Here is a 10437-nt window from a genome sequence, read left to right on the forward strand (position 1 = left end):
TCCATAGAGAGCTGTGCATGCCATCTAGTGGTTACACTACGGTTCTACGCTTTCTCTCCATACTCTCACCAGATGGTGCTCATCTGCTTCAAAACATTTTTTTTGAAGGCCTAGACTCTATATTAAACTAATATACTGCATAAAAAAAAATAAAATAAATATATATATATATATATATATATATATATATATATATATATATATATATATATATATATATATATATATAAATGTTTGTATTATTTTCAATGGCAAAAATAGACCATAAATATTGCATAAATATTAATAAATTCAATAAAATTCTCTCAAAATACAAAATTATAAAGAAAAAATATTATAGAACAAAAATAAATTGCATTGGTTTTATTGGGATGGAGGAAGTTTAACTTTTAGCTGTCCGGTCACTTCTGACCAGGAAGGCCCAGGATGTGACTCCGAAACGAAGACCGTCTGAGGAAACCAACAAGCTCCACTAATAGCTACTCGATCTCATTCATTAATTATAATTCATTCATTTAAAAAAAAAAAAAAAAAAAAAAAACTCGTACAGCGTTACTTCAGAGTTCTGCGGTAAATAAAATAACACACGAATATTACCGTTATTTTCCTGTATATATTATACTTATAGTCATGACCAGTGGCCACCAGATGAATTAAATCATTTTAATAGCACGCCCATTCAAAATCAGAGGGCAATCACTTCTGGCTGGAATTAATGTAAATGTAAACACAGATATCGGACACCAGTCGTGTCTATCGGATCTGTGCATTAAGACTCGCAGTAAACGCAGGCAGCCATAGGCTATAGAGGGATCAAATCAGACGAGAAGTTTGCGGTTCTCTGTTATTGAACAAACACTCCAGTTGGCCCGTTTTGCAACATGATTCAATTAAAATCACAGCGCTTACATACCTGTCATGTTGAAGACTTTTACCACATATGAATGCATCCAGATGTTATTTAATAAGTCCTTAAATAGCTTTTCTCACCGTGACAACAAAGTAGACTACATGGTTAGCAGTAGCAGTAGCACAGGCAATAATAACATCAAGACGCGTAGGGGCGGGGCTCTGGTGTGTGTGTGTGTGTTTGTTTGGGGGGGAGGGGGAATCTGATATCTATATCTTGTCGAAATTGAATTAGGAATGTCTATGTACCCCCCCCTCTCTCTCTCTCTCTCTCTCTCTCTCTCTCTCTCTCTCTCTCTCTCTCTCTCTCTGTGTGTGTGTGTGTGTGTGTGTGTGTGTGTGTGTGTGTGTTTTAAATAGACTAGTCAAAAATTAGATATCTCTATAATCGTTTTTACGAGGAAACTTTTCATCCAGTGCTTCAGGTGTGATGGACAGTACTTGATGCGGCTGCGAAGATTTAAAAGGAATGCCAGATAAAAAAAATTTTTATTGATGTAAAGAAACTACCAGAGTTGACATGAATAAAACCCAAAATGCACCCATTGCCAACAGAGTACAGAGAAAATATAACAATAATTTTCTAATGAGAAAAAAACCATGAGGGTAAGAAATGACATCAGTTAGACTAGAGTATGCAAATGTATAGAATGTAAAACAAAACACCTTTTAATCTTTTGGCCAAGAGATATTAATGTGTAGTCAATATTGAATAACACCAATTATCTATCATTGTGGTGTCTTGGCCTGTAAATTAAAGTAATTGGTCTTTAGGTGGAAGAAAAGATTCCTACACATTTAACAAGAATGGAGCTGTTTTTACTAAATAATTGATCGAACTCTGAAAGAAGACTGTCAGTACCAGAGAATTTATTTGTTTTTAAAGATTGAATTGCTAAATTTATTTATTTTTATGTAATGGAAGCACTGCAAAAAGCTTGATCAGGAATATTTAATTGATTTATGGAAGGCAGTGATTGAAAAAAGCATGAGCAAGTTGTTTGCATAATTTAGGTGTATATAAATCGATCGTTATAGAATTTAGCAGAACATTTGCCAATGAGTTCTGGTCTTCACACAGAGAATTCAATCAATAATAAGCTTCTCTTAAAAAACAAAAAACAAAAAAAAAACACACACTTCCATGGCCACAGATGTATAAAAGGAATGCAGCCGCTTCTACAAACATTAGTGAAAGAATGGGTCGCTCTCAGGAGCTCACTGAATTCAAGTGTACAGTGATAGGTTTTCACCTGTGCAATAAGTCCATTCGTTAAGTTTCCACACTACTAAATATTCCACGGTCAACTGTTGGTATTATAACAAAGTGGAAGCAATTGACCCTTCGCAGGGAGCTTGATTGACAGGTGATCTGACCAATCATCCGCCATTTTGTCCGACAAAGCAGTCAGGAGAGTCAGTAGATTAACATGGGAGGATTTGAACTTGAGAAGCGGAGTGTACTGATGCCTTTCCGCGGTTAAAACAACATTCCTCCTGATGTTCATTCATGTTTATTTGATGCTATAAATGAACTAGAAGGAAGAGATGATCGGTTCTCGAGCAGCTTTAACTGAGGCTCTACAGCGATCTGTCACAACACATTAAAGAGCCACAAAACGGTATTTATTGTTTAAATTTCTTTTTAAAAATGACCAAATTTGAAAGGTGAGACTTTGTTTAATAGGTTTAATATCAAAAGTAACCTGTCTGTCAGTGTGTTGTCAGTCTCCTCTCTGCTCCGCGATGTATTTTTCATACATCCATCCCTCATCCAATCATCCTTCTATTATGGATCAATATCATGGATCGAGATATAAGGGCGGCACAATTTTGCAATAAATAAATAAAATCATCAAATATTGTAATTGCAATTGGTCAAAGAAGCACTGACAAGACATGTGCCAGAGACGATCCGCAACCTCATTCTGGACTACTACAGCAGTTTCAGATTGAGAGTTTCATCAGGATCGGTGACATCTGCCTGGCAACAGCTAGAAAAGGGTATTATTACCGGCTGTACAATCTCTGTACCACTCTTCGCTCTAGCCATGAACATGATCATCAAATCAGCAGAGGTGGAGTGTAGAGGCCCCATGTCTAGATCTGGTACTCGGCAGCCACCCGTAAGAGCCTTCATGGATGACCTTACCGTGACAGCGGCTTCAGTCCCGGGGTGCAGATGGCTTCTGGGCAAGGATGGTCCCTGGTTTTAAAGAAAGACAAAGTGGCCGACCGGTTCCGCTTTACCTTGGAGGGGTCACAAATTCCATCAGTAACAGAAAGACCAGTCAAGAGCTTGGGGAATATCTTTGACAGCTCCCTTAAAGGGATAGTTCACTTTGAAATAAATTTTTGGTATGTTTTAGCTTACCTCAAGGCCATCCAAGATGTAGGTGTCTTTGTTTCCACAGTATTTTCAATTTTTATATTTTTAGGTCAAACCGTTATTGTCTGTCAGTCATATCATGCAGGTCTATGGGCTCCACCTCAAAGAGCATGCACAGAGAAGTCCAAATTAAACATGATTTAATGACTCATAAATGTAAGTACACATTGATGGCCTAAGACACGAAACGAGCGGTTTGTGTGAGAAAACGAACAGTATTTATATCGTTTTTACCTCTTGTAACACAGCCACGTCCAAAGTGATCTGAGGGCGCGCGCGCTTCCTGGTGTGTGACGTGTGCGCAGACTGGTGCATAGATGTATACACTAGATTTCGCCTTGGCTACGGCAGTTCATTGGAACGAATGTCTTTAATGCGAAATCTAGTGTATATATTTCTATGCACCAGTCTGCGCACACGTCACACAGAAGGAAGCACCTGCGCCCTCAGATCACTTGGCCATGGCTGTGTTACAAGAGGTAAAAACGATATTTACTGTTCGTTTTCTCACACAAACCACTCGTTTCGTGTCTTAGGCCATAAATGTGTACTTACATTTACGAGTCATTAAATCATGTTTAATTTGGACTTCTCTGTGCATGCTCTTTGAGGTGGACCCCATAGACCTGCATGATATGACTGACAGACAAGAACGGTTTGACCTAAAAATATCAAAATTGAAAATACTGTGGAAACAAACCTCAAAGACACCTACATCTTGGATGCCCTTGAGGTAAGCTAAAACATATAAAACAATTTATTTTAAAGTGAACTATCCCTTTAAGGACACAACCACTCTCCGACAAACCAGAAACAACGTGATGAACTGGCTCACTGCAGTCGACAAGTCGGGGCTTCCAGGAAAGTACAAAACCTGGGTGTACCAGCACGGAATCCTGCCGAGGCTTCTCTGGCCCGTTCTCGTATACGAGGTACCCATGACAATGGTAGAAGCACTGAAGGGAACCATCAGTCAGTTCCTCAGGAGGTGGTTAGGGCACCCACAGTCCCCATGCAGCTTCCAATTAGCAGCTTGTCCGAGGAGTTCAAGGTCACACCTCTCAGGGAGGTCTTAATGTACTGAGATTCATCCGATGCGGATGATTAATCTGCGTTAAGACGGGAAGGAAGTGGCAGGCTCAGGTAGCGGTGGACAGAGCAGAAGCGCGGCTGAGGCATGGTGTCTTGGTTGGCAATGTGGCGGTGGGACGTGCAGGCCTGGGCAGTTTTCCTAAGCCACGCTATGACAAAGTAAGAGGGAGGGAGAAGCGTCAGTTGGTGCAGGACGAGGTACCGACAGAGGTGGAGGAAGACCGCCTGACCAAGATGCTCGGTATGCAACAGCAAGGCGCCTAGACTAGGTGGGAGAACGCCGAGCAGCGCAAGATCACCTGGGCAGAGTTGTGGAGCTCTAAACCACTGTGCATTAAGTTCCTCATCAGCTCGGTGTACAATCTTCTACCTAGCCCATCTAACCTACACCGCTGGCGCTTGGTAGACTCACCAGCATGCCAACTGTGCCAAAGGAGTGGCACACTGGAGCATATCCTCAGCTGCTGTCCAAAGGCTTTAGGGGATGAACAGGTTCTCAGGACTAGATACAATCACCGCAGTGATTCAGAGCAGTAAGAATCAGCATACCTCCAAGCAAACCATCTCCTTTGTCAGAGCTGGGGAGGAGGCACATCACGGCCACTACACTCCACCCTGACGTGGTGATAACATCGGAGTTGACTAGGCAGGTGGTCATAGTGGAGCTTACGGTCCCCTGGGAAGACAGATTGGAGGAGGCAAATGAGCGCAAGAGAGCCAAGTATGCAGAGCTGGTGGAGGAGTGCAGGAGCAGCGGCTGGAAAGCATGCAGTGAGCCAGTGGAGGTCGGATGCCGGGGCTTTGATGGACAGTCGTTGCTCCGAACACTAAAACTCCTTGGAGTTAAAGGACAACTGTGCAGGCGAGCCATAAAGAGCATCTCTGAGGCTGCCGAAAAAGCCTCATGATGGCTGTGGATCTGGAGGGGAGATCTGTGGAGTAGCACGCCACTTGGACACAAGCCGGGGACTGATTGGCAGGGTCGCCCCGGCAAGGGTGTCTGTTGATTAAAGACCCGTAACATCTGTTGACCCCGGGTTCCTCACTGATGACGTGTCCAAGTAGCACCAGGTGGTGTATGTTAGAACAAAATAACAATTTAATTATATTTGTGTGTGGCAGCTGCATGCAAAATTATTATTATTAATAATACTAACAGTAATAATAATACAAACAAGCTTAAAATCACATTTTAAAGGGTTTATTGCATGAACAGGCTATATTCTTAATAAATAAACAAGTGATCAATGCATAGTAAAAAAAATTGAAAAAAATTCATACTTTGACATTTAAATTCCACTTGGTCGCGCTCCCCTATTCAACTTTTTATGAATTTACGCCGTTTTTTTAAATGAAAATATGATATCGCGATTAATTTAATAAAAAAAATGATGTGACAAGACAAGAAACGTTTGCGTTTTCAACATTTTTGGCATACGAATAAGCACAAAAGTGAAAGTTTTTTCTCCAGTATGAGTTCTTTGGTGCTGTTCCAGTTGATCATCTCTATTAAAGCTCTGCCCACAGTCACAACACTTGATCTTTCACTTCATCATGTGTTTTCTGGTGCTGTTTAAAACCTTTTAGCCATAAAAAACTCTTTCCACAAAGTGAACACACAAAAGGCCTCTCATTTGAATGACCTTTCAAATGTCGTTTTAGACGTGATGATGAAATAAAATCTTTACCACACTGATCACAGTTAAATGGCTTTTCTCCAGAGTGACGGAGCAGATGAGATTTGAGATCAGCTAAATATGTGAAACTCTTCTCACACTGAGTACAGTTGTACGGCTTCTCTCCAGTGTGAACTCGCTCATGTGCTTTCAGGTGTGCAGACTGAGTGTAACTTTTGTCACAGTATGAGCACTTGTAAGGTTTTTCTCCAGTATGAATTCTTTGGTGCTGTTTCAGATGACTAGATGTAGTAAAGCTCTTCCCACAGTCACAACACACATGATCTCTCACACCTGTATGTATTTTCTGGTGCTGTTTAAAATCGTCCAGCCGTGAATAACTCCTTCCACAGAGAGAACACACATAAGGCTTCTCGTCTGAATGAACTTTCAGGTGTCGTTTTAGATGTGATGACGAAATAAACTCTTTACCACACTGATCACAGTTAAATGGTTTCTCTCCAGTGTGAACTCTTATGTGTACATTAAGGTTGTCTTTTTGACTGTAACTCTTTCCACACTGAGGGCATGTATACGGTTTCTCTCCAGTATGAATTCTTACGTGTGTTTTAAGGTTTCCTTTTCGCCTGAAACTCTTTCCACACTGAGGGCATGTACACGGTTTCTCTCCAGTATGAATTCTTACGTGTGTTTTAAGGTTTCCTTTTCGTCGGAAGCTCTTTCCACATTGAGGGCAGGTGTACAGCTTATTAGCATTGATGCTCTGCTGTTCCTCTGCTTCATCCAGTTCATGATTTTGCTTTTTCACGTCCATCCACTCTAAAATAAAAATATTATGTGGTTAAAATAAGTTTAAGTGAACTCTGATTTAACAGAAGAGAGCAACAGAGTATCAAGTATCAGATTTTTGATGTGCCAAACTTTAGTTTATTAACTTTCTTGTTAATCCATTTAAAATGTAAATGACAAGCTATTCAAGATTTTGACCATTTAGATGCATTTTCTGTATCATTATTTATCATCCAATCTGTTGAACTGAAGCTTTGTTACCTTAATGTTTCTCAACAGTCAAGATAATGAAGAATCAAGAATGGACACCAACCTATTTGTTCCTCAGTATCTTCATGTTTTATTCTGGATGGTTCTGGATCACTCATGTCTTCAATCTCCTCTTTAATAAACTCCATCTTTAACAGTCACACAGATTTCAGCTGCTACTCCTGGAGTTTGTCCTTCTCTTGTAGGATGATGGGAATATTCCCAGTATTTATTGGTGAATTGTTGTGGGAGGGGCTTCACTGCAGGTGTGAACTGTGATCACTGTGTGATACTGACGCCCACAGGACCAGATCTGGAAAAATCAAAGATAAATTACTTAATTTATACTGGATTACTTTAACAGCAAAACAAATGAGATCACGTGACCCATCGACAGCGATGCCAGCATTGTTTTTAGCTCTACTCGCATAGTCTTATTTTTTCAATAATCCTATCACATACTTTGACATCTATCTCATCATGAATCCTTCCCAAATCAAAGAAGCACGGAAAAGGAAAAATGAACAATCGGCGTTAAAGAAAAAATTCAAGAATTCTGCCATCTCCAAGGAAGAACTCAATGCAGCTATTGCTAATGGCAAAAAGCTAGCCCTCCAAGAACAACAACGTGGTCTAGATGTGGTCGTAGCCTCCGCGGTCAGAGAAGCTGTGGACTCTATCCTGGTCCCAACACTACGTGATTTACGAAAGGAAATCCAAAAGACTAATGAAACTGTGAAGGAGATTAGCAGTGAACTTGAGAAGGTAGCCAAATCAACTAAAAGGACTCAAGACCGAGTAGACTCTGTTCAGGCGGCTGCACGAGAGGACAGGCGATCGGTTATCGAGCTAAGGACACAGCTAGACCAGCTCACCACAAAGTTGACAGACCTGGAAGACAGGGGACGAAGAAATAATGTAAGGCTGGTTCGCTTACCAGTAGCAGTGGAGGGTTCGGATGCAATCGGCTACCTGAAAGATGATCTCCCCAAGTGGATCCCTTCACTGGTGGACCGAGACATTGACATTGAACGGGCACATCGTGTGTATGATGGAGGAGAGGCTAACTCCAAGAAGCCACGCACCCTCATCTTCAGATTACTGCGTTGGCAAGACAGATCGGCTATCCTTAACATGAACTCTGGGACATGGTGGGCACTTTTGCAATCAAGAAAAAAACAGCACTCATCACCTTAAACTGAAAAAGGGAAAAGATCCCTTTGAGTGCTCTAGCTTTAGACCAATATCCTTACTTACAAGTGATTTTAAGATATGCCAAAGTACTCTCTATTCAATCTCTAGTCAATGAAGACCAAACAGGCTTTATCAAGGGACACTATGCATCTGTTAACATGAGAAGGCTGATACACATTATAGATGTGGCAGAGACACACCCAAATCCTTATGCCATATTTTCACCTGACGCAGAGAAAGCCTTCGATAGGATAGAGTGGAAATACATGTGGGCAGTATTGCAATGTTTTGGTTTCAGGCATCATTTTATAGCAATGATCAAGGCGCTATACCACTCACCTTTAGCAAGTGTTCTAACAGGTGACAATCTCTTCTTCTTTTACCCTGCAGCGTGGAACAAGACAGGGATGTCCACTCGCGCCAGTTTTATTTTGTCTTTCTCTGGAACCTCTAGCACAAGCCATTAGGCAATCTACCGTATTTTCCGGACTATAAGTCGCATCAGTCAAAAAATGCGTCATGAAGAGGAAAAAAACACATAAGTCGCACTGGACTATAAGTCGCATTTATTTCGAAATGTATTTCACAAAATCCAAGACCAAGAACAGACATTTAATCTGGAAAGGCAAGTTATTCAGCTACACAATAGCACACAGAACAACAGGCTGAATAGGTGTCCGGCATGTTAGCATAACACAGGGTTTCCCGCAGCACTTTGGAACTAAGGCAGCCGCCTAAGCAACACACGCCTGCCGCCTTAACTACGTTGTCAAAAAAATTTATACGAGCAATATCCGCCATGTTACTCTGTCCTGTTTAGAGCTTAGATTCTCTGCCCGAGCCCGATATTTCCCGCCGCTATACTCGGGCCGGACCGTGATCTAGAGACGTGCGGTGCGGGACTAGATTTGATGGGCGAGTGCGAGCGCGGGCGGTAATGCACTCACTGTGTGTGTGCGGGCTGCGAGAGAATAAAACGATTAAATAGAAATATCTATGAATAAAACTTATAAAAACTAATAAATTGTTATTCATCTGTTGCAGAAAAGCAACAACTAAAACAAAATAGAAACGATTTACAGGCCAGAGTTTCTATTTGTAACATGTTTGCAGCGTTGAGCGATGTAGCCAATCACAGACATATGTGTTGATTTCTTGAACGCAATGGCCAATCAGAAGCATTTAAGAGAGAATCTCCTCACCGCTCAAAACTGACTTTTTGTTCAGTGCTGAATTATGTATGCTGGCAAATCCTCTGATTATAAAGAATATTATGAAAGATTCATTATGCAGTCAGCTTCATTGATAATATCAGATGTATGAGATTGTGATGTACTGATGTCAGCTTTATAGGAATTATTAAGGGAGTGCACTTTGCGCGCATTCAGTCATGGCAAACCATGCACACAGCCTGCTTGCTTTTATGTTAAATTAACAGTGGTTTGTGAATGTTAATGCTTTATTAACAAATCATTTATCGGGAGCATTTATGCTGATGTGTATGGCTACATGTAGGCTAACACAAAGTTAAGTTACACAAAGTTAAGTTACACCTTAACTAACACATTTTCTGCAGGAAACCCTACACAATAGCATAAAGAACATATACCTGGGAGGCTGAATAGGCTAAATTAACATAGACCAGCGAGTCCAACAAGTTACCGGTAAGCAAGTTCACCAAGCTCCCGATCTCATTCCACAACACTGAATCCATTGAGTTCTTCCTCGGTGTCGCTTCTGAAAAACTCCGCCAACTAGAGCGCCCTCTCGCGGCTGTAGACGGAAATGTTTTCTCTTGGTTCATCTCAGTATGAATTAATTTTGATATATAAGTCGCACCTGACTATAAGTTGCAGGACCAGCAAAACTATGAAAAAAGTGCGACTTATAGTCCGGAAAATACGGTACAGCTTCCCCTATGAAAATTGGTCATCATTATATTTACATTTACATTTACATTTATTCATTTAGCTGACGCTTTTATCCAAAGCGACTTACAATTGCTATATATGTCAGAGGTCGCACGCCTCTGGAGCAATTAGGGGTTAAGTGTCTTGCTCAGGGACACATTGGTGTCTCACAGTGGATTCGAACCCGGGTCTGAATAGGCTAAATTCAGGCTATATCTCTGTATGAGGCTGATATAATTTTGTCCTTAGATAACTTTGACACCTCTTT

General features: G+C 41.0%; 2 protein-coding genes across 5 annotated transcripts in view; both read right to left on the reverse strand.

Annotated features, from left to right (window-relative positions):
* LOC306997051 (uncharacterized protein) overlaps positions 1-1010 on the reverse strand; it is a 45067-nt gene extending 44057 nt beyond the window's left edge. The window contains exon 1 of one of the 2 annotated variants that reach the window (XM_079610089.1): positions 914-1010. The gene's annotated coding sequence lies outside the window, so the exon portion shown is untranslated. The remainder of the gene's footprint in view (positions 1-913) is intronic. The other variant, XM_079610085.1, reaches the window with a different exon arrangement.
* Positions 1-10087, reverse strand: part of LOC306997066 (uncharacterized protein) — a 39212-nt gene extending 29125 nt beyond the window's left edge. Inside the window, exons 1-3 of one of the 3 annotated variants that reach the window (XM_079610127.1) lie at positions 8003-10087; positions 7130-7378; positions 5577-6846 (exon numbers count right to left, since the gene is read on the reverse strand). In XM_079610127.1, the coding sequence (XP_079466253.1) occupies positions 5918-6846; positions 7130-7214 (1014 nt within the window). In that variant the 5' untranslated portion in view covers positions 7215-7378; positions 8003-10087 and the 3' untranslated portion in view covers positions 5577-5917. The other 2 variants (XM_079610126.1, XM_079610125.1) reach the window with 2 other exon arrangements.
* Between the last annotated feature and the right edge of the window lie 350 nt (positions 10088-10437).

Source organism: Phoxinus phoxinus (genome assembly GCF_949152265.1).
Source record: "Phoxinus phoxinus genome assembly, chromosome: 4".
Lineage (NCBI taxonomy): Eukaryota > Metazoa > Chordata > Actinopteri > Cypriniformes > Leuciscidae > Phoxinus > Phoxinus phoxinus.